General features: G+C 66.2%; 1 protein-coding gene across 1 annotated transcript in view; it reads right to left on the reverse strand.

Moving 5' to 3' along the window:
• Nucleotides 1–6,900: 6,900 nt before the first annotated feature.
• The window catches only part of NAV1 (neuron navigator 1), a 132,738-nt gene continuing 116,938 nt past the window's right edge, over nucleotides 6,901–22,700 (reverse strand). Inside the window, exons 13-32 of the mRNA XM_054576510.1 lie at nucleotides 21,982–22,034; nucleotides 21,367–21,390; nucleotides 21,190–21,267; nucleotides 18,515–18,598; nucleotides 18,174–18,285; nucleotides 16,850–16,971; nucleotides 16,227–16,235; nucleotides 13,767–13,966; nucleotides 13,403–13,595; nucleotides 13,157–13,325; nucleotides 12,901–12,995; nucleotides 12,681–12,776; nucleotides 12,340–12,499; nucleotides 11,343–11,578; nucleotides 10,579–10,733; nucleotides 10,395–10,466; nucleotides 9,811–10,007; nucleotides 9,321–9,439; nucleotides 8,185–8,382; nucleotides 6,901–6,996 (exon numbers count right to left, since the gene is read on the reverse strand). Coding sequence (XP_054432485.1) covers nucleotides 6,901–6,996; nucleotides 8,185–8,382; nucleotides 9,321–9,439; nucleotides 9,811–10,007; nucleotides 10,395–10,466; nucleotides 10,579–10,733; nucleotides 11,343–11,578; nucleotides 12,340–12,499; nucleotides 12,681–12,776; nucleotides 12,901–12,995; nucleotides 13,157–13,325; nucleotides 13,403–13,595; nucleotides 13,767–13,966; nucleotides 16,227–16,235; nucleotides 16,850–16,971; nucleotides 18,174–18,285; nucleotides 18,515–18,598; nucleotides 21,190–21,267; nucleotides 21,367–21,390; nucleotides 21,982–22,034 — 2,468 coding nt within the window. The remainder of the gene's footprint in view (nucleotides 6,997–8,184; nucleotides 8,383–9,320; nucleotides 9,440–9,810; nucleotides 10,008–10,394; nucleotides 10,467–10,578; nucleotides 10,734–11,342; nucleotides 11,579–12,339; nucleotides 12,500–12,680; nucleotides 12,777–12,900; nucleotides 12,996–13,156; nucleotides 13,326–13,402; nucleotides 13,596–13,766; nucleotides 13,967–16,226; nucleotides 16,236–16,849; nucleotides 16,972–18,173; nucleotides 18,286–18,514; nucleotides 18,599–21,189; nucleotides 21,268–21,366; nucleotides 21,391–21,981; nucleotides 22,035–22,700) is intronic.

The following is a 22,700-nucleotide window of genomic DNA, read 5'->3' on the forward strand; positions in this document are numbered from 1 at the left end:
GGTTAAAGACAGGGCGGGGATAGGTGTAGTGGCAGAAGGGATGGAGTGGGAGGCTTCAGAGCACAGAGGCCCGGGCAGTTCTCAGCAAGGCTTCCGGGGACCCCGACTCTCTTCCCCGAGCGGCCCAGCAAACCAGCTGGACGACACCGGTGGGACTGCGGATGCCGAGCTGGGGGCAGGCCCCGCTGAAGGCGCCACGTTTGAGATTTCTCCCCGTCGGATGACCCCGCCCCGCCATTTGTTTTGAGAAGCGCTCCGAACGCAACTGCCGCCTCGCCTGCGGGAGGGAAGCTGGGTCGGGGCCCTTCCCACCGCGGGGCCCCGGGGCGGTGCACGGCCAGGACGCCGAGCGGCGCCACGGCGGGGCGCTGTGGGACTTTCGGTGCCAGCCGCGAAATCCGCTCCAAGGGCTTCTGTCTTCCCAGGGTCGCCTTTACTCCCGAGAACACGGGCACGTCCGGGGGGCGGTGCGTCTTCCAGCGCTGCGCGGGGCCTGGAGGACTTGAGAATCCCGACCTCTGGGCTGGGCCTGTGAGCTCTGGGGAAGGATGCAGGTCCACAGCGCACCAGCGGCAGCCCCTCCCTGCCCCCCACAAAGGGATCAGACGCCCCCGGGCAGGTGCTTTTACCTTCGCGTTAAGCAAGTGGCCACAAGCAGTGCCACCTTCCAGGCCAAGGACTGGGCGACGAGATAAACGCAGACAGAAACCAGACAGGGAGCTGGAGACCGAGTGGGCAATTCAGGAGATAACTTTATTGAAACGCAAAGGGCATCAGACAGATGAGTCTTGCTGGGAGGAGACACGCCTGAGGGACAGAGTGCCGGGCTGGGGGGCCTCGTCCGCTCGGAATTACATTGTCCGGATGTAATTTTCTACCAATTTGTCACTTGCAACGAATTTCTGGGGGAAAAGCCCGGCACCCGTCATGATTGTTACCGCACTATATACATCGCTTTGCTTTCCAGACTCAGTTTGCTTTCTCTACACGAGATAGAAAAGGGGCCGAGTGGAAGGGGCACGCAAATGAGAAAAACGTAAACACGCAGACACACACACAGCCTGTTTCGGGGGTTTCTGCCCAATAAATTAAAAAAAAAAAAGTGTTGCAAAAATCTCTGCCACCTTCCCCCAGAGGATCGCCATGCATTTCAGAAACGGACTCCATCCCAAGAACAGTACTGCTTCAAATCGGGGGGTGGACCTAGCAGGGGTTGGAACTGTTTTTTTAAAGACTGTTCTATTAATAAGAAAAAGCTGTTAGGACGCGGAGGCTACTACACAGCAGCAGCCAGGACTGGAGGGGACGTGGGGGCTCCTGCCTGACACCCGGCACCTCAGTCTCAGAGAAATGGCAGGAGGTCCACAGGAGGCGACCACAGGGCCCACTGTTGGCTTTCCGGGCGGCGGCGGCGGGCGGTGAGGACAGTGCAATGGCTTTGCCCCGCCTTCGTCAGCTGCGGCCCCTCCTCCACAAGGCCGGGCCCTGATCCTGGAGGCTGAGGCCTAGCAGGCTGCCTTCTCCCCAGCCCACAGACCCTCTCAGGCGGGAACTCGGCCAGCTTAGAGGCAGAGCCCGGTGTGGACAGCCTCCTCTCCTCTGTGGCCCCGTCAGCTCGAGTCTGTGAGTTTCCAAAGCCATGGCTCCTTTTTTAAAGGATTGTGTTCTGCCGCCATGGCTGAGTAGCTCCATGTCCAAGTCCTGGTGTGGGGAAAGGAACGCGCGAGCCCCGGGCCTTCGTTTCCGGTGCTGTCCCTCTGTCATCCTGTGGGACTCTGTCCCGCGAGCCAAGCAGAGCAAGAGCGGGGGCTGTCCCGGACGCTGGAGCCCTACACCTGTGAGCTGCCCGGGGGGAGGGGCTCGCGCCAGCTGCTCAAGCTCCCAGCAGCGCCCGTCCTGACCCGCGTGCAAAAGGGGCTCGAATAGGCACGCATCACCCAGCACCCGGACGAGCCCTCCGACAGCCTCCGTGTCGAACGAAGCCCCTTAGTCTGCGGGGTGCAAACTTCCGGGCCATGCGATGTTTCTCTGAAGGTCGTAGTCTGGCAGGAGGGACGCAACCCCCCAACGCCCCTCTCCCAAAGCACGCCCGCCTTTCCTTCCCGTGTTAAATAAAAGGAAAAATAAACATAAGGAAGCGTGAGACACGGGGCCTTGAAATCAATGTTAATATCTGAATCATCATCGAGGACCTCCCGATTTTGAGTCCCAAAGCCCCTCAGGGTGGGGACCCGGATACTTGGCTACATGTTTCCTTTAAAACAGCAGATCCCAAACCGCTTTGTGCGTCATAATTGCCCCAAGGGCTCGTGAAAACACAGGTCGCTGGCCGCCACCCCGGAGTTTTGGACTCAATAGGTCTGGGATGGGGCCTGTGAATTCCATTCTTAACAAGTTCCCAGATGCTGCTGGTCTGAAAACACATGCTGAGAACCAAAGGTCTAAGGCATGAGAGTTGTCAAGTAAAGGAACCAGGGACTCGCCTACTCCCGTGAGCACTCTGGCCGTAGATACGTCTCCAGGGATTGCTCGTTAAGGAAAACAGCCGAACCCTCGCCCCGGGAGGATCCAGGGCACACGGGTTTAAGTTGCAGCCACGATGGTCTCCCTGAAGTCTCTAAATTCTGACTGGTGTCCTCGCTTTGAGACCCTACCATCTTCCAGTTTCCTCTCCTCTCCCCAGGGCCGGGCTGAGCCGACCCGCACGCGGGGACCCTGGCCAAGAGCAGAACCCCGTGGGGGACCCCAGGTCTCTGATCACGTTGACTGAGGACTCATGAATAAATGCATACAGTTGGTTCCATGATAAAGGGCAGAATGTTCAGGCTCTTTGGGGACACAGTGTCCTAGGAGCACTGTGTGACTTGCGGCCTCCGCGGCGGGGCCACAAGTCTGCACTTGGCAGTAGCTGTTAGTCCTAAGAGAGGGCCACCTTCCATTACTCTCCCATCTCCCACCGTTAGTGAGCCCTCGAAGGAAGCCCATTCCATGCCACCAGTGGGGCTGGACTGCAGTCGACGTACTGGCTTTAGCTCCGCTGAGGCCCAGGTGGGGGAAGGGAAATAGCTGCGGTGAGTCAACGGTCGGTGAGCGGAGCAGTTTAGCACCTGCACCCCATGGAGGCGTGGGATCAGCACAGAGCAACCTCCTGCCTGGAAGGCGGGGAGACCTCCCCCAGGTTCCACGTGGGTCCCCCGCTCCTGGCTCCCAGGGCCACGCCCTCGGGTCAGGCAAATGGCACGTGGTCGGGAGTTTCTGCCCTTGGCGCTGTCCCAGGAGCCGAGGGCTCTGAGGCAGAAGGGGCTGCCGCTGCCTTCTCCTGGCTCCTTTTGGGGGTGTTACAGGAGACGGGGATCTCTGACCACGGAAAGGGGTGCCCCGGGAATAGCGTGGCCCTCGCCTCGGGGCGCTGGAAGGGAAAGATTAGGTCTTGCAAACCGGGAGAACCAGATGCGAGAAATGAAACCCGAATGTCACTATTTTGCGTGGAGTCCTTGAGGAGAGTGGAGAGACGCGTTAGGAGGTTGGTAATGCAAGACCAAGCGCGCCAGCAGGAAGGACGGGGCCGAAGGGCCCCTCCCTGGGCTGCGGGCAACCCTCCCTCACTGCCAGCCTCCCGCTGCCCCGTGGTTAGACTCCCCGCAAAGGACGCTGGCAGGAGGGTTCCCAGACAGACGAGCACCGCGGAGCTGCCACAGAGCAGATCACTGAAATAGCCCAGGAGGCCTCAGGAGACGCGCAACAGCCGCGGCAGACCGCTCTTGTAAGACACATACACGCCCCCCCGCCGCCCCGCCGCACAGACGTCAGGCCCCGTATCAGCCTCCAGTCACCTAGTATTTTATTGTTAGTGGCCAGGCAGGGTTCGAGAAACAAATACACTGAACAAAACGGGTGGGTCTCCTGCACCCAGGAGTGAGGGGGGCTCTGTGGAGGCCCGCCCCCACCGGAGGGCGGCTGTCTCAGTGGCCGTGGGGCTTGGCGCCCGGCCATCGGCTGGCCGGCTTTGGTCGGGAACGGAGCCGGGGTGCTGGGAGGAAGAAGCGAGCACAACCTCCGGACTAAACCGGCGGCGTCCCTGTGAAGGCGCCTGGGGGCTGAGGAGGGGGCTGGGGGACCCGGTTCTTGTGTTTGGGGGGGTCCCGGCGGTCTCCACCCAGAGGCAGGCGTGTAGGTAGGAGAAGGCTGTGGGTTTGCTCTTGCCGGGAGCCCTGGGGCAGGGAGGGAGCTCCGGTTTTCTGCTTCGGAGAAGCCGGGACGGGCGGTTATAGCACCACGGATAGGCTCACCTTCCGCCGACGCCGCAGGGCCGTGGTTCCCGGTGAGGTGACGGCCCCGCGGCAGGGGCCCAGGTGCACGACCGCCCATGGGGTCCAGGCTCCAGAGGGACCTCGTTAGACAGGAACGTGCCTCCTGGCGGGACCTGGCTGGAGACCTGGGCGAAACGCAGCCTCTGGCTGAGAGCGGCAGGGGGCGGGTCCCGGGGACAGAGAAGCAAATCCGCAACGCGAGTGACCTCGAGAATCCAGCTGCTGAGGATCCGGGTAAAATTCACGGTGGTACCCACGGTCACCAGGGAGGCAAGCATCCCCGTGGGGGTCTGAGGCAGTTGGAGTGGAGGAAGGGGTTCTCCCTTCCTTTTTCTCAAGTAGCCAGTAGCATCCACGGCAGAAGGCACCGGCTGGGCAGCACCAGAAGAGACGGAGAGGTACGGGCGGAGCTGCCTGGTGGGGAGGGCGCCACGTGCCTGAGCCCCGCCACGGGACGCGCGCTGGGACGGGGGTCCGAGGGGGCCCGCCGGCCTTCCTTCCCAGTTAGAGCTTCCAGCGCCGGGGCCTCCTTGCCCGCACAGCAGGGACCTTAAGGCAGCGATGTCAGCACCATCCCCAGGGCGAACGGCCTCTCCCGCTGCAGAGCCGCAGGCGTTGCAGCTGGGGGTCCTCACGGCCCAGGGACTTCGCGGCGACAGCAGGAACGGGCTGCCGTTGCTGGGGGCAGCCAGTGGCGGCGGCAGCTTCCTCGGGGGGCCGCGGGGGCCGCCCTTTGGACCTGAAGGAAAACCTCGGGACAGGAAGATCCGGGCGCATCCACTCTGTGGTTGGTGGGACAGAGGGGGCCAGGCCGGCAGATCGGACGCCCGCCGGCTCTGAGAGGCCTTGTGCTGCTTAGGACTCTGAAGTGCAAACGCTGGGGCCCGGCACAGAGCCCCCGACAAGCTTCAGCCTTAGCAGGCAGCTCGGCCTGGGTCTGGGCGCCTGGGGCTTTCCGAAACGGCCGGGAGCCGACGTCCCATCGAGGGCGCGAGACTCTGCCACCCTCGGGCCCATCGTCTCGAATCCCGCTCGTGCCCGCCGCACGCTGCGCGCTGCGCGCGCCATTGAAGGCTTCCCTCCGGCTGGGTCCCAGGGCTCGGGCCGCATTGCTCAGACGGTCCTGCAGGCCTGGGTGGTGAATGCAAGGGCCCGAGGCTCGTCCTCTGTCCCGGCTGCTCAGTCAGTGCCCGGCGGGCAAAGGAATGCCGGCCGCCGCCCCTCCCAGCAGCTTCGGCAGAAGGCGGGTCCCTGTGGGAGGCAGGTCTTCGGGCCTTGGGTTCTGATTGGGGTCTCTCCCACTTGTCACAAGCGAACAGGAAAGGCCAGCTTGGGCTCTGGACGCAGTCAGGCAAAGCGGCCGCCATCAGGGCAGTGCAGAGGGCCAGCCAGGGCACCGGGCCGTGGAGCGGCCCGAGCGCCTGGTTTTCCTCGCGTCCACGGCGGAGCTCGGCACACCTCCCACCCCGACGGACCTCACGCCCTCACGCCCTCACGCCGGAGGCTGGCGCGGAGCGCCTGGCGGAACGTGTGCTTTCTCCAAAGGGAAGTCCAAGGCCCCTCCTCCCACTGCTGCGGCACCAAAGCTTCGCGTCCCACGCGACCCCCGAGGACGCGAAGGACGGATGCACAGCAGGTACCTCGCAGGCACCGATCAGACGGCATCAGGCTCTGCAAAGGAAGCCCCCCTGGAAAGGCCGAACCAGCCCCCAGAGAGCAGCCCCAGCATCTCTTGACCGTGTCAGGGGATGAAAAGAAAAAATAAGCCAAAACGAGAAAAGGAAAATAAATAGGCAAACCGGAGAAAAAAACAGAAACAAAAAAAGAAACAAAAAAAAAAAAAAAAAAGAAAAGAAAAGGCAGGGTTTATTGACTCCCATGCACGTGGAGTTAGTGGGTGTGAGGCAGCTGGCCGTCTGCCTCTGAAGGTGTCACGCTGTTGCTGTGGCTTGGCGGCTTCTCGTGTTGGCAGTTGTCTTGTCCCCTCCCCTGTCACCCAGGGTGGCCGACGCTCTCTCTGCCTGGCACCTGGTTCCCCTCTCCAGCTTCATCTTTCCCGTTTTTTGAAAGCTTTTACAGGTTGATCAGAACATTTTTAAAACCACATGCTTCTTTTCCTGGGCTCCAACCGGGTCTCGGGGGGGCGCTGTCGGCCGTGGCAACAGGTCAGGAGGGGCCTGCGGAAGTCTCGGGGGCGCCCGCCTCCCCCGGGGCCCCGCAGGGACCGTCTCTCAGAGTCGCTCCTGGGAACTGGGAGGACCCGCTGCGGGCTCGTTGGCTGTCGTCTGCGCCCTCCCCAGAAAGCCCAGCAGTCTGTCATTGAGACCAGAAATCAAGGAAAAAGACCCAGCGTCATCTTTTCCCCAAAGTCAGGGGAGGAGGCCAGTTCATGTGTGCGGGGGACACAAGTCCCCAGACGCCACCCCGTGGGCCCCCACGAGGGAGTCCTCGAAGGTGCAGCTCTGAGACCCGCCGGCTTCCTGCGCCTCCTCGCCCTCCCGCGGCGGCCTGGCTGGAGAGCCGGCGGGGCGGGCGGGGCGGGGCTGCCGCTGCGGCGCCCGGCTGTCGGGGTGGCAGGGCCGCCGGGCCCTCAGAGCGTCGCCTGGAGGTTGGGGTCCAGGATGGTTTCCCGATCCGGAGACTCGATGTAATTGGCAGCCTCCTGAAGCTTCAGCAGCATGGCCATCTGCGGGGACAGAGAGGCTCGTGAGCGTGGGACCCAGGTCCTGCCAGCGGAAGGGGGTCGTCAGACTCCCAGGCGTAGGTCCGAGCCTCGCCGTGCACGTGGCTCAGAGCCCAGCGTGCAGACGTGGTCCCCGGGGGAGCAGCCGGGACGGCGCCCGCCCTCTGTCCGTGTGCCCGAGGCGTGTCTGTGCCCCGAGGTGTGTCGGGGACACGGAGTGACAAACGGAACGAGGCCCCCGTGTGCCAGGTGCTGACACTCAGCAGGGGCGGAAGCCCAGGCGGGAGGCTCGGGCCGCGAGGCGCAGGGGGAAGTGAGCGAGGAGTGGGGAGCCCCGCCGGGAGTGGGACTGGGGTCGCCTTGGGCCGCCCCCAGAGCTCGGCACTCAGGCCGCGCCTGACCCCAGCAGGGCCTCCCGCCCCGTCCCTTTTGTCCCTTGTGTCCCGTCGCTGCTTCTAGACTGTGACCCTCGTGTAGCTAAGCCCGGTGGATCCTGAGCTGCGTCACCCTCCACCCTACGGACCCGACTCCCAGTTCAGAAGCGTCTTTACGCCTGTTTTCCCCAAAGTCAAAATTGAAATGACAACGTCCTGTGACCACGGGGACAGAATTTCCTACTGGGAAGGTCGAACTTGAGGGTCACAGGCTCTGACCCTCTGAAAGGGCTTTCCTTGCGGACACGCCTGCTGCCGCGGGGGCCGAGGCCGTCTCCCCGCTTCCATCCGCACGTCCCCGGTTATCGGAGACGGGGGACCTCTCTCGGTCCCCGTCGGCCACGTGCACCCCCCGCCCCCGATGCCCGTTCGCAGCGTCTGTCCGCCGCTCCGTTTGGAGGTGCCTGGCGGCGTTTTCTGGGCTCTCGGTTCAGTCCCCCCGGGTCACGGCACCACCCTGTCACGCGCCAGGGCGTGGTCTCTGCAGGGTGCGTGAGCTGCCCAGACTGGCGCCGGCCCCGGGCGCTGGCGGAGGACCGGCTGTGCTGAAGGGTCTGCCTGCTGCTCCGCTCGCTGTGCTCGGTGCGTGTCCCCCCGGGGACCCCCGAGACCTGGCCTCGAGGGAAGGCGAGCGCACGTTCCCCGTCGCGCGGGCCAGGTCACCCGCACGAGCCCTGTGCTCCGAGGGCTCCGGCAGTGGGGGCCTCGCAGGGCCTCACCCACGGCCCCCTCTCCCGTTCGGACGGCTCCCACTCACCAGGGGGTCCGACTCCAGAGAACTCGGGGTGCAGTCTTTGACCGTCCTGTCCTCGGGAGGCGAGGCGATGCTGTGGGGACCCACGGGGGGCGGAGGCAGGTGGTACAGCTTCGACTGGTCCTGCTGGGCTGACGGCCAGGGCAGTGTGTCCCGGACCCACTCCACGGGGTCCTCCCACGCGGCCTTCTGCCCGTGCACCTGCGGGGGAGGGAGCGGGCTAGGGGAGGGGCGCCCCGAAGGGGGCCGCTCCTCTCGGACATGCGTGCCGACGCTCTGATCCCATGGGATTTTCTCTGCGTTTCCCAACAAGGGAAGTCAGTGGGTGAGAAGAGCTGAAAGCACTTGGGACGACAATTTGCCTGTGTTAAAACACCACGTACCCTTCTTACGGCCCCGCAACCTCCCTTCCCAAGTGGGACACTCCTCCGCTTCAGTACTTTAAAATCTGGTGACTTTGCTGGAAACAGAGGTTATCTGTGTAGAAAGTGCTTTTACATTAATTTTGCAATAATGACACAAAACTAAATGAAACCAGGACTCCTGGCATTAGTCTGAGAGACGAAGTCTCCAGAAACCGACCGCGTCACCAGGAGAGACCTGTCGCAAAAGGAAACGACGTTTACGGGCGGCAGCGCCCGGTGGGTCCGGCCGCGGCATCACCGCCCCTGAGCGCAGGGAGAGCTCCCGTGGTCCCCGGCCCCGACTCACAGGCGACAAAAACCGAAGCGGTTTTAAAAAACCCGCCATCTTCCTCCTGTACCAGGTTCTCACTGTGACCCTTACAAGCCTCTCCAGACCCGTCCTTGTTGTCAGAACAGCCCGGGGCCGGGGGCCGGGGGCGCTGAGCGCCTTGTTTGCACAGGGATGCCGCGATGGCGAAGCACTGGCCGCAGCCCCACTCCCATCGGTTCTTCTTTCCACCCTGAGCGCACCTCTTTCTCCATTTGCCGTGGTCCCCGGGGCGGCCCGAGCGCAGTGGACGCGTGGCCCTGGGCCGCGCCCGTGGGGCCGCGTGCTGAGGTGGTGTGCCCGCCCCGCGCCCCAGTCTGCCCGTCAGGAGGGGAGCCTGTGTCTAACGCGGGGACGCCCTCCTGCTTCGGGAGAGGGCAGCCTGCCCGGGGGCGGGCGGAGCTCACCTTGACCCCGTCCTTGGCCCCCTCCTGCAGGTAGGGGATGATGGAGTTGTTCCACAGGTCTATGAACCAGGTCCGGAAGTCCTCGATGCCGATGGGGCAGGACAGGAAGAAGCAAGGGCCTGCGGGGAAGCGGGAGGCCGTGAAGGTGGCTGGGGCCCTGGGGCCCTAACACCCAGCGGGGGGCGCGGGTTTGCAGGGACGAAGGGGACTCGGCGCTGTGAGGCTGAGCAAGGCCTCCCAGGGTGGGGCTGGGCGCGGGGGGCGCGGAGCCGCCGGGCACCCTCCCTCCTGTTTCCATTCGTGGTGTGGAACACACGGGGCGCGGGGGCTGAGCGTTCAGAAGGCTGACGTCACGGTGCTAACTGGGCCGGGAAGCTTGTTAAGTGACCCAGAGGCTCTATGTCCGAAGCCACGGCTGTTCACTCCCGAGGCCGAGGCCCCCGGAGGAGGAGGAGGGGGCTCCCGCGGGGCGGGCGGCCTGCTGCCCTACCGATGAGGAAGTCCGAGGTGCTGTGCTTCTCCAGGAAGGTGTGCAGGTGGTACCACAGCTTGGGCACCCAGTCCAGCACCCGCAGCAGCTCCTCCTTGTTGGCGTTGACGTCGCTGTCTGACTCCAGCAGCTTCCTCCTCAGGTAGCGAACCAGGAAGCCGTTGGCCGGCTCCACGTTGTTGGAGAAGGTCAGCATCCTGCCGCCGGGGTGGATGGGGTCAGGGCGGCCACGGGGCGCCGTCCGGGTTCAGCCCCTGCCGGTCCGTTCCTCCTCCCACCAACGCCCACTCGGGTTCTTCTCAAGCCCCTGCGGGGTCAGCTGAACCCCGGGCGGGCGGACAGGAACCCTCTTCCGACAACCGGCTGGGGGGTGAGCGGGCCGAGGGCCCGACGTGGCGCCTCTCGGGCCCTGCCGCCTTCTCCTCTGCTCGCCCGGGGGCCCATCGCCTCCCGGCGACCGACATGGCAGATACACCTATCCCCTCCGCCCAGCCCACGTTCCACCCGGCTCTCGGTCCTGCGGCTGCCCACGTCCTGGGACGTGGCTGGTTCAGAGACTCGGGGGCAGGGACAGACGGGCTCACCTGAAGCTCAGATGCAAACCGTGGTTGGGTGTCATCTTCACAGGCTGATTCGTGGTCCCTATGATGTAGGGACTGTGGAGCAGAGAGCAACAGGGCTGAGTGACGCCCCCGTGAATGCAGGCTGCCTGCCGGGCTCCCCAGCCTCCCGCCGCGCCGGCCCGGCCCCGCCCCGCCCCCGGCTCACCACTTGTGGTACTTGCAGGTGAGGGCCCCGTTGACCAGCTCACTGATGGAGCCGGCCTCACTCAGGTCGTCCAGCAGGATCACCAGGGGGACGTCCCCGACCCCCGTGTCCCGGTCGAGCTGGTTGGCCAGGTTGGAGAGGTACAGCTGCAAGTCCTGCCGCGATGGAACGAGAGGTTGGCGCTCGGGAGCAGCGGCCCCGCCGGCCCCGCGTCTCCTGGGGGCCTCTGCCTCCCGCTGGCGCACCCGGCGGTGGGAGCCGATGCCACAGACGGATGGGCAGGGGTCCCAGCTCTCCGGGGCCAGCCCCTAAGAGGGGCCCCAAACGCCCCAACGCGGCAGACACTAAAGCGGATTCCCACTGGTTGGGGCCGCGATCTCCCCAACCCCATCGGAGACCCGAGAGCTGAGCAAGTGCCCTCAGGGCTCAGCAGGGGACCGCGCGCCATGAAATGCTTCCCTCTCAGTTTCCCCGGGGGAAGCCCCAGGCCAGCGAGGGCCTCGGGAGACACAGGCAGGGGTGGGGGTCGGGGGGCGGGGGAGGAAGAGGAGGGGCATGAGTGGAAGGGGGCTTAGACAGCGGTCAATTCAAGGAGCCTAACAGGCAAGGGGACAAAGAAAGGACTGGAAAAGCGGACGCGACAGGGAGGGGCACAGGAGGGAGACTGAGGCAAGGCCGCGAGAGGCAGGAGGGCATGGGGCCTGGGCCGGGTCTAGGGGAGGCTGAGGCCGGGAGCAAGGCCAGCGGGGCTCCGGAGGGGCCACCTTGCAGGACTGCTGGTGCATGTTGAAGGTGCTGACGATGCCCTCGGTGACCTCGCGGCCAGAGCGCTCCACCAGGTACTCGGCCAGCCGGTTGGTCAGGTAGGTCTTGCCCGTGCCGCTGGGGCCCGAGAGGACCAGGCGCCGGTGCTTGAGCAGGAGGCTGATGTAATGCTGCATCATGGGCTTGGGGATCAGCGTCTCGAACACCAGGCTGTCCACGCACTTCTCCTTCAGACCTGAGCGCAGCCCCGGAGAGCGTGAGGGCGGCCCCGGGCCCCGGCCCCCCCTTCTCTGCCTGGGAGCCCCCGAAAAGCTCAGGGCCACGTGCCCAGAGCCAGGGCCCCAGGGGAAGCCCCTCGCCCTGGGGGCTGACCACGTGGACCGTATTTTTAGCGACCTGCCGCAAGCTTCAGGCACGTGGCTGACGTGGCAGAGATTTCCTGCTAACAAAAACGTCCCTGGCAGCAAAAGCCAGGGCTGGGCCCTATCTTTTTATGTGTCCCGTGAGCCGTCCCTTGGTGTCTGGCACCGGCGGGGATGGGTTCCCGGACCCTCCTACACCACCGCCCTCAAGGACACCCACATCCCAGGATGCTCAAGTCCCTGCATAAATGGGTAGTATTTGCAGGGAACCCACGCACACCCTCCTGGGTCCTTCAAGTCATCTCCGGACACCTGACACCATGTAAACCCCACGTGAATGTTACACCGTATCGTTCAATGTTACACCGTATCGTTCAAGGAAGAAGGACCAGGAGAAGTCTGTTACAGTCACAGGCCTAACTACAAAGGACACATCAGCAACAACGTAGCATTTTAAAAAATGTTCTCCATCCGGGTGTGGTGGCCCCCCGAGGCTGGGGAAGCGAACGGAACCGGGGCCCGGAGGGCCGACTGCACTGTGGCTTCTCAGGAATCGTAGCTGGATGGACAGGCGGTGGGCACCTGACGTCCCCCCTGCCCTCCCCCGACCCCCTGCCGCAGTGGCAGCACCGACCTTTGAGGGAGACGGATACGTTCGTGACGCCGCGGCGGCACGGGGGCATCTCTGGGGGCTCCGCGTCCAACACCCGTTTCACGTGGCTGATGCTGTAGCCGTGGATGGACTCAGTGCTGAGCCCCAGGGTCGAGGCTGGGTCCATCTTGGAAATATAGTCCTGGCGGGAGGGGGACCGCGAGGCCTGTAAGGGCGGCGAGGAGACACACCCAGACGCACAGGCGCGAGGAAAGGGGACCTTGGAGGGACCCGAGGCCGGCGGGCAGGGGCGGGTATGTGTGTGCGGCTCTCCCACGCGGCCTCCCTCCACCAGGGACCCACGAGCACGCGTGTCACTTTACCTTAAACACCTGAAACACAGCTTCGTCCAGCATCTTCCAGTCGAGCTTCCCGCTGACCTTGCTGCACCCCAGGAAGAACTCCTGCTGCTTCAAGTCCTGCGAGGCCGGCACAGAGCGCGTGAGGCCCCGGGCGGCACCGCCCAGGGGAGGGGACCCCGCGCCACCACCGCGAGCCCGGGCCTTCTCGGAGGCGCGCGCGCCGCCGCCCCTGGAGCCTCACCCCGCGGATGATGTGCTGCGGCGGCATCCTCACCACCACCCGGAGGGTGGCCTCCTCCTTGGGGCCGCTGCTGATGCCATCCATGGGTGACGGGTCTGCGGGCAGCGAGAGAGGCCTGAGCCAACTCCGTGTCTTGCGGTGTCTGCCTGGTGGGGCCTCGTCGCCGACGCCACCAGAGTGCGCGGCGTGTGCAGCTGCGGGCGGGACCCTGCCTTGCTCTCCCCGCCCCCCGGACAGGCTCTCCTCCCAAACGCACCTGTGTCTGTGAGGCTCGGGCTGAAGGAGTGGGTGAGCGCCAGGCCCAGCGAGCGGCGAGGGGAGGCCAGCGCCGACGGCCCAGGGACCTGCCCTGGAGCAGAGCCCGACGGGGGGCCGGGGGCGACCTTCAGCCGGTCGTTCTCCGCCTTGAGCAGGTCCACCTCCAGCTGTGGCCGGAAGAGGCACGGTAGGCACGGGGCCAGCCCGCGCCGCCCGGCCTCCCGCCGCGGGCCGCCCCGCCGACCTGCATGTTGTGCATCGTCTCCCGGAGCTGGTCCAGCTGGTGGGCGGAGTTCAGCGCCTCCAGGCGGATGTCCGTCAGCTTCATCTCCTTCTCCCACAGCTCCGACCGCAGCTCCGACACCTCCTTCTTCTCCGGCCCCTCCTCCTCGCTGGTGGGGAACAGCCGCGTGTGGGGGGCCGGGGGCGCGGGGGCCCTGCGGGGACGTGGGCGTCAGGCCGGCCCCGCGCAGAAGGGCCCGCGGCTGGCGAGCCAGGCTGGGCGTTGGGGGCCGACCTGCCCCGGGCGCGCAGCCGGGGCAGGGACGCCGCGCTGGTCTCAGGGGCACAGGTGGTGGCCGGGGCCCAGGCGGGCGCCGGGCACTTACTCGGGGGCGTCGATGCCCACGGAGGGCGAGTGGGAGGGCTTGCCAGCGGGCGAGGCGGTCTCCGCGGACCCGCCGTGCTGCAGCTTGGGGGACGACGGGGCCGAGGAGTCGGGGGTGGCGATCTCCTCGATGTCCGAGTACGAGGACGCCGACTTGGGTCCCTTTTTTATGCTGAAGGCTTTGTTGAAGGAGCTTCGGAGCTGGAAGAAAGCAGACCCAGGCGGAGCGGCGTCAGGGCTCCAGGCGCAGACGGGCGGGCGCCGGGGCCTCTGCGGCGGAGTGGTGCCCAGGCAGGGCCTCCGCGGCCGCTCCCTGTCCAGGGCTTCGCTTGCTCACAGGACGGAAGCAACGCTGCCTAGAGCCTGGGGCTGAGCTCCGGGGAAGGCTCCGGTCTGCCGCTGCCGCAGGCCACGGGAACACCTAGGGGCTTCTCTCTCCCCTGGGGGAGCTGAGAGCCACCGAGAAGCCCCCAGAGGCCACACTTCACGGCCAGAGGCGGTTCCGCCGGGGGCTCAGCCCCCTGGGCACGGGGTCCAGCTTTGACTGGGCGCATCGATCAGAATCTATGCCCCTGTCCACCGGAGACTGACAAGATGACGCTGTGGACATCGACCGAAAGGGGTGCCCTTGGGTGCCCCTGCGCTCAGCACGCCCCGGAAAGGCGAGGACACCCCTGTGCAGTGCCTCCTGCCCCTGCCACGCGAGGGCCCAAGAACGAGGGGTGTCTCCCCACGTCTCCTGGGAGCACTGGGGGTGCCGTGGTGTGACGCCAGCCTGTCTGCTCTCAGGCGGTGACGCGCTTGGGGGTAGGGTGTGAGCCGGAGGCGTACACAGGGTCTTGCCCCACACCCACGCACATGCACCCACACCGCATGCACACCACACAGGGACACGGATGGAGGGGCGGCAGTGGGCGGTGAAGAGAGGCTACGGGGGACCGGAGCGAACCAGACCTTTGGGGCGACGAGGAGGGCAAAGAGGGGAGGTCTGAGGGGGCTCCCCAGGGGTGAGCGCCAGGCCCCGACCGGGTTGGACGAGGAGGTCCACCCACGTGGCCGCGACGGGCGCCAGTGAGGGGTCAGTGTGCCGGTGGCGGGAGGGAGGGGCAGGGGCCTGCGGGCCGCGAGCACCGAGGCCCGGACGTGCCGCAAAGCTCGGGTCTCGGTCGAGGGCCCCAGCCGAGGCTGCAAGGCCAGGGAGCCGGCTCGCTCAGCAGGGCAGGACCGAGGGGCCTGGGCACACGCGCAGGCTCCTGAACTCCCAACCTGAGGATGTCCTCTCTCCACACCGCCGCGCAGAAAGCTGTGCGTGTGCGTGTGCGTGAGTGCACATGCGTGCGCGGGCAGGAATGTCCAGTGACGTGTGTGTGCGGAGCGGGAGCCCTCTTGGGTCACAGGGACCCTCCACGGGAAGCACGCTCCCGTGTGGTTCTGCTGGGACGTGGGAAGGGTCCTGTGCCGGGAAACCGTGGGTCGAGCCCGATGAGCCAGCGCTTTTCTGGGGGCGCCTCAAAAGTCCCCCCAGGGGGACGTGCACCGCGGAACACGAAGGGGCTCGGGCTGCTGACGGCACCGCTGTCTGCAGCGTGTCCCGGTAGCTGGGGTGGAGCACCTCGAGGGCCGCTGACCCAAATGGCCGAGTTTAAACAGTCACCGCGCTCCCCATTGCGGCCAGGCTCCGCCGGGCGGGCTCCCTGTGGTCGGGCAGCCCCGGGGGACACCAAGCCCCCTGGGGGTCCGGCTCTTATCCCCGGGGGGCACCCCTCCCTTCTGGGACGAGCCCGTCCGCACTTCCCCAGTCCTTGCTGCTGTGGCTGGGCTGTTATCAATGACCGGGTTGCTTTCCTTGTCTCCCCAGCAAATCCCCAGGCCCCTGAGGGCCGAGACAGAGACTCCACTTCTGCATCCCCCACAATACCCAGCCCGGCGTCGGGGGTGGGGGGAAGCGTGGACCTCGGGCGTCTGGCTTGTAACGGAAATTCCGGGTCCACTCGCTGCCTGTCGGGGGCCACGCCCTCCTCCCTGAACTCTCCTCGGAGACCCCGTGGGTGCCGAGGGGCTGCGGGCTTCAGGGCGACTCGGGGGCCCTGGCCCTCAGCTAAGCTGGGCTCACATGCATCCAGACTCCCACTGGCCCCCTGGAAAAGCAGGGTCAAGAGAGCTCCTTTCTTGCATTTTGGGGCTCCTAGGGTTTGATGGGACAAAACAGGACAGCTCGCTCTCCGGACAGGAATCACAGACGGGGGCCGGGAGGGGCAGAGCGGCCGTGGCTGCGCGCAGGCCGGGCGCTGCTCCTGCGTGGGCGGGGCAGCCGGCGGGCCGGGCAGCGCAGGGAGCCAGGCGCTCCGGCGGCCGTCAGGCGAGCGCTGTCAGCGGCCGCCTGCCTTTGCGGGGAGCTGCTGTGGAATGGGGGGCATGGCAAGGGGAAGAGAAGACAGGGGAGGGGAGCCGCGTCTCTTACCTCATAGACCTGGGAAAAAATGGGGATTTGAAGTCAGCATTTTGAAGGGGGGGAAAAAAAAAGAAGCGACACTTAATCACTCGTTTCACACAGCGGGCACCTGCCTGCTCTGCACAGAGTCTGCGGCCGCCCTGCGCCCGGGGCAGAGGGCGGAGGCCGAGGCCTGCCCCAGGGCCCCTCCCCACCGCTGGCCGCGGAGGCTGGGCGGCCAGTGAGGGCAGTTGAGGGTCGCCCGGGAACAATAAACCCAGCTCCGCAAACGCCTCTCCAGAACGCGGAGGAAGTGACCCCCCGGAGCGGCGAGGGCGAACGGCCTTGCTCACAACTCTTCTTCGCGCGGTGTTGGGGCGGCGGCAGGGCCGGGGCCCACAGCGCATCCCGCCTGCTGCCAGAGGCGCTCGACCTAACCTGTGTGGAGAGCCCTGGGGGCGCAGCCGGGTGGCTGGAGGCGCGGCCGGGGGCCGGCACGGGAGGACCGCGTGGTGGCGGGCCTTGCTCTGAGCAGACAGGGGCTTGGGGCTCAGGGTGGAGCGGCTACAGCACGGAACCTTCTGGAAGGACACGCTCCCTGCGCTGCGGGGAGGCGGCCCGCCCGCCCACATGCGACCCCAGCCCCCACCCACCCAGCTCTTCTTCTTCTTCTTCTTGGCGTCCGCGTCCTTGCTGCTGCCGACGCTGGAGTGGCTGGTGATGCTGTTCAGGCTTGAGATGCTGTCGGAGGAGTTCTGCCTCTTGATCCGGAGCTCTGGGGGCCGAGGAAAGGGGGAGACGGGCTTACAGACGGGGGCCGTGGGCAAGCCCCGCCGCCGAAGGCGGGGCAGGAGGAGCCCACGGCCCCTCGGCCCCCACCGCTCACGTGGGGGTCGTTCTTTCTTTCAACAAACACGTGTTCCGCGTCAATCACGCCTCAATGTAAACACGCATTAAAGGCAAAACACGGGGGAGAAACGACCGCGGTTCGCGAGAAGCTCCCGGTGCCCAGGGAGAAGCGCGTCGGCCCAAACTACCGGGGGCCGCGCGGCCACCTCCGGATGAGTGGGGTCCCGGGTGCCCCCCGCCCGTCAGCACGGTCGCCGCCCCCTCGGCTGTGGCCGTCCTGGTGGGAACGAGCGGCACCTCGCGGGGGCTCTGCTTCGAATTTCCTGGGGGCGCTAAGGACCCTGAGCACCTTTTCCGGGGCTTACCGGCCACTCGGACGTCTTGCAGGGGAAATGGCCCTTCAAACCCTTGGCCTAGTTTCACAGTTCTGGTTATGTTTTTTTTATCGTTGCGTTTTTAATACATTCTGGACGCTACGCCCTCATCGGACGTAGGGCTGGCAGACAGTCTCTCCCACCGTGGGCTGCCTGTTCGCTTCCCGGACAGTGTCCTTGGAGAACGGGAGCGAGGGACGCGGGGAGGGCCGGGCGGGAGCGATGGCTGGGAGGCTGGGGAAGGGGGCCTTAGCGGGGCCGCAGCCGGGGAATGCGGGGGCCCTGCCTGCGCGCGTGAGCAGGACGCGATCGAGCACCTAAAACACGCTGACGCTGTGGTGAGTGTTAACGTACGTTCTCTGACGTAATACAACAAAGTTAGGTGCCCTCTCCATTTTACAGAAGGAAAATGTAAAATAAGTATTAAAAATCGTAAGTGAGCCCTGGCCAGCGTGGCTCAGTCAGTTGGAGGTTGTCCCGTAACTGCAAGGTGGCGGGTTCAAAACTCCAGCCCCTCTGGATAAATACCAAGGGAAATCGTTACTGGCTTGCCTGGTAAAACTCCCCTTAGTTTAGTGAGAATCTAATGCCGTTTTCATGGCGACCTTGGGCAGCCCTCGCGCTCTGGCCTGAGGTGCAGGGGCGGACCAGTGGGGGCTACAAGTCCCCTCCCCCCCCCAGGTGGCAGGGTCGCTGCCAGGAAGCTGCAGCTGGGCCTGGCACATGCGGGTGCGGGCAGGGCCTGCACCCCTACCTTTGGGTGAGGATTCCGAGGCATTAAGCGCTCCCTGAATAACCGCCTGGGCCTCAGAGTTCTTCTTCTTCAGGAAGTCTATGGTTTCCCGCAAATCCAGCAACTCGGTGTCCTGGGGCAGAAATGGGACAGCGTCACCGGTGGGGACTGGAGCACCTACTATGCGCCAGGCGGTGGGCTGGGCCCCCGTTCCCTGCCGGACAGGGACATGGTACGGAGGGCGGGGCTTCGGGGTGGCTTTCTTCTGCGCTGAGTCCCAGGGTGACGGGGAGGGAGGGCAGGCGCCGGGGCCTGGGGGGCGGGTGGCTGCGGCCGGCCTGTCCCCGCCCCCACCCGCTCACCTTCTCCTCCGCGGTCTCCGCCAGGTGCCGCAGGCGGGACGTCATGTTCACCAGGCTCTGCTCGAAAGCCGCCACCAGGTTCGCCTGAAACGAGTACAGAGGGAGGCCCTGAGGTGCCCGAGGCTCGAGGGGGGACTGTGAGGGACGCCGTTCAGCTGATCCTCCGCCTCAGAGTCGGCCCCGGCGCGCAAACCGTCTGGGGGCCGTGACGTAAGATTTCCCTGAGCACACAAGCTGCACTGCAGCGCCTTCGGGGCGGGAGGGGCACATCCTAGCTCCTGACAGAGGTTCCCGGGGCCTTGGGCTGGCCCCTGTCACCTGCTGGGGGACACAAGCCCGGGGGCGCCGCCGCTGCCCTGGGGAGCTCTGCCCCACGCGGCCGGTGCACACAGCGCATTTTTCCTCTAGGGCTCCCGGGGACTCCCTGTTCTTAAGGACGTCTGGTTGCTCTTGGCTTTTCCAGACTCTTTGCAGGGCTGGAGGGAGGAGCTCAAGAAGTGGCCGGGGGCACCCCACAGCCTGGCCGCCAGACGCGAGGAGCGAGGGCAACCCGGGCCCCCCAGGCGGGAAGCGGGCCGAGGCCCCGTGGGGCACGGCCGGTGCGGGTGCCAGGACAGACGCGGAGATGGGGCGGGGGGGGGGGGCGCAGACGAAGGGAATGAGGCGGGACTGCAAAGGGCGGCGAAGGAACCGCCCCCCCGAGCAGAGGCGTGCGCGAGCCGGCGGCCCAGCAGGAAGCGGCAGACACGTTTGGGCCGCTCTGGGGCACCGTCCTCGAAGCCCTCACGGCTTCCTGTCAGCTGGCGACTCTCCTCCCGGGGGGTCAGCCTTGAGGCCCGGGGACACCTCCGCTTGACCGTGGCTGCTGGCGGTGCCTCTGGTCCCGAGTGAGGCCTCCATGCCATCCTCTTGGACTAACCTCTGTCGAGGCCTAGGGTTCCCGGCATCGGTCATGACCCCGAGTGTTTTACTTCCACCTCCTGAGCAGGGAGCTCCTGCCTCCGCGGCTTCAGTTCTTGTTTATTCTCCGAGTCCCTGCCCGTGTCTGCGGACAGACGGCGGGTCGCCCCGGGCAGAGGCCTGTGCGCGACCTCGACCACAGCCGGCTTCTTATGTGCTTCCCTGGCCGGCCTGCCCTGACTGCGGGCTCCTCTTACAGATCCGGTGCCCCCCATCCTGCTAGGCCCGCTCTTGGGAGGGCGCCCGCGTGGCCCCCGGCCGCGTGGCGGCGCTGGAGAGGCTGGCGTTGGGGAGGGTCGGCGGCCGGGTGCGCCCTCGGCGTGGGCAGCCGGGAGGCCCGTGGAGCGCAGCCAGAGCTCAGGCCAGCGGCAGCGGCACCCGGAAGGGCGCGGCAGAGCCCCCCCAGTTCCGGCCACAACCCGGCAAGAACCGGCCTTGAAACTTCACAACCTGCCACGTCTGGGTGTTTGGATTGCTCTGTCTCGAAGCAAACGGAACTTCCTGTTCTGAGAGAAACCGTCCTCTGAGTTCACTCTCTTGGCCCCGTCGCGTGGCCGGAGGCGTGACCCATGAGAACGCCCAGCCACCGCTGTTCTCCGCGTCCGTCCCGGCCCTGCCCCCTGCACCTCCTCTCCCGGCCTGGGGGGGTGGGGTACAGGGAGGGAGGGACGGTTCTTGTTTACATTACAGTTCTTACAAGTCCCACGAGTGCAAAAAAAAAAAAACAAAAACCCACAAATGCTTGATATGACTTTCCAACAAACCACGTCCAGCATCTCCAGCGAGGGCTTGGGACAGAAGAAAGACAACAGCCAGCATGTGAGGGACCCGCTGTTGACGTGGATCGGAAACACGCAAGAGCTTGGGACAGAGTCCCCTACCCGGTCCCAAGGGGAGACCCTGGGCCCGACAGCTGGGTCCCCCAGAGAGGAAGGGAGAGCAGAAGCCAGAAACCGCGGCGGAAGCTGGAGACACGGCCACTTTTGTGCAAGCACTTGGAACGCTCCCGCGGATCCGGCTCAGCTGGTGTTTACAACTTTGGGGGAAAATGACTCTTATGTTCTCTGTTTGCACCTTGGCCACAGCCTGGTTGGAGCGGCGGCTGCGTCTGTCCCCATCTCCCGGGGGAAGACCACGGTCTGAGGGAGAGCGACGCTCCCGCGAGGTGGAAGCTCCGTGGGGCAGCTTGGGGGCATGGACAAGAGCCCTGGCTCCCGACCGGGGGCTCGGGTCCCCGCTGCCAGCTGCCCAGGGGCCTCCCCGGCAAGGCTGCTGGGAGAGGAGGGGCCGGGCTCGGGCGGGGCGGGTCCCGAGCGGTGTCAGGGTCTTCGGACAGAATTCCAGAAACCAGGGCTCGCCCAATTATGCGGCGCGAACAAAGACGCGGGCAGGGCGCTGTAGCTACAGCCTGTGACAACCCCCGCTGCCCAGGCCGGCGGCAAGGCCGTGCCGCCCCTCACAGAGCCACGGGCAGCCCCGCCCCCGCCCCGGGGAGCTCACAGGCCGTCGGCCGTGGGCTCAGCCACCTCCTGACTGGGCTCAGGGCAGAATGCTCGTCACCAGAATCGAGACTCAGAGACGGGGGGGGGGGGGCGCCCTCGAGCCCTCTGCCCCCTCGGTCTCGGCGCCCGGGGGTGGGGTAGGCCGTAGCCCTGCTGCTCCGGCCGATCTCCTCTAGCTTCTGACGCACGGCTAAGCGCCTGGGTCTCACTCACGTTGGCAGACAGCTGGGACGTCAGGGTGGCCACTTTCTCCTGCGATGACTCCAGTTCCCGGCGAAGCTTGCGGATTTGCTGCAAAAGGAGGAGACAGCTGACGGCGGCGGTGGGGGGACAGGGAGGGAGTCTGGAGTGCAGGGGGCAGCAAGCGGAGACCAAGGCCCGGCGCCCTACCTCAGACTGCATCCTCTCCTCCGCCTGAAGAAGGGCGCGCAGCGGGGGGGAGAGAGAGGAGGTTACTGCGGAGGCGAGGAGGCCGGGCCGCGGCCGGCAGGGCGCTGGGACAAGCGTGACCCCGAGGCCCAGAGAGGCTGAAGCGGGTCCCCGGCCTGGCTCCCCACCGGACCGGCCCAGGCCCTGCCCCAGGGTTTCAGTCGCAGGTGTCTCTGCAGCTCAAGTCCAGCCAGCTTTGTGGCCGCCAAGAGGGCTGGGAAAGGAAGCTGGTCGACTGGAAGGGGTCGAGGACCCAGGGCAGGAGGGGGCCCAGGAGGAAGGGGCCACGAGAGCCCAGGGAAGCACCTACTGCCCCCCACTGGACGCGAGGGAAGCGGCGCACGGTGCTGTGGTCCTGGCCACAAGGGCCCACGCTCCTCACGGCACAGAATGGGCTCCGCACGGGACCAGGCCGAGCTCTGGCCGCCAACACAGAGCCACAGGGCAGCTCCAGAGCTGGTGGTGAGGCCAGACGGACCCTGCGCAGCGGAAGCTCCCGGCCGAGGGCTCCCCCGCCCCCACCCTGTGCCTGGCTGTGCCGAGGGGGCGGGCGGAGGGAGAAGCGAATGCTCTTACTGAGGAGTAGGTGGAGGACGCGCTGGAGGCCAAGGACAGCACTGAGCCGTGCACTGGAAGAGAAGAGAGCAGGGCGTTAGCACCGGGCTCAGGGACACGGCAGGGCTCCTGGAAGAGCCCGAGGCGGCGGCGGCGGCGGCGGCGGCAGCTAGCCCTGGTCCTGGAGTCGACAGAAAGAACCGAACGGGGACCCGGCTGGTGCCAGCCGCCCAGAGCGGGTCGGGTCTCCCGGGCAGAGCGGCCCCCTGTTGAGGCCGACACCGGCCTGGGTGGCGGGCCCCGGGTCCGCTGTGCCGAGGGCGCGGGGCTGAGGGCGGGAGAGGGGCCACTTTGCGACGCGGTGCCAACCGTCTCCCTCGGGGAAGCCCCGCAGCGGCTCGGAACGAGCCCTCCTGTCCCGCCTGCCTGGGCCACCTCTTCGCTGCGTGGCCGGCAGCAGCTGGAGCCCTGGGGGCCCACGGAGGACAGACCGTGGGGCGTAAAATCCTCGTCCTGGTCGCTCAGTGGAGCCCAGTGGGGGGACTCAGGCGCATCCTCAGCACAGAAGGGACGCCGCCTCCAGGGGCCTGGCCCCCAGGCCGACCACAAACCCGAGACGGCGGCAGCCACGGGCCTGCCTGAGGCCGGTCCCTCAGCGTTCGTCGGGGAGGACTGAACGCCTCGTTCTCCCTCTGTACGGGTCTCAGAGCCGCCACCACGTCCCTGCGTGTCCCCGAGGA

The sequence above is a fragment of the Pteronotus mesoamericanus genome, unplaced genomic scaffold, assembly GCF_021234165.1.
Source record: "Pteronotus mesoamericanus isolate MK-2021 breed Mesoamerican mustached bat unplaced genomic scaffold, CSHL_Meso_final contig_347, whole genome shotgun sequence".
Taxonomy (NCBI): Eukaryota; Metazoa; Chordata; class Mammalia; order Chiroptera; family Mormoopidae; genus Pteronotus; species Pteronotus mesoamericanus.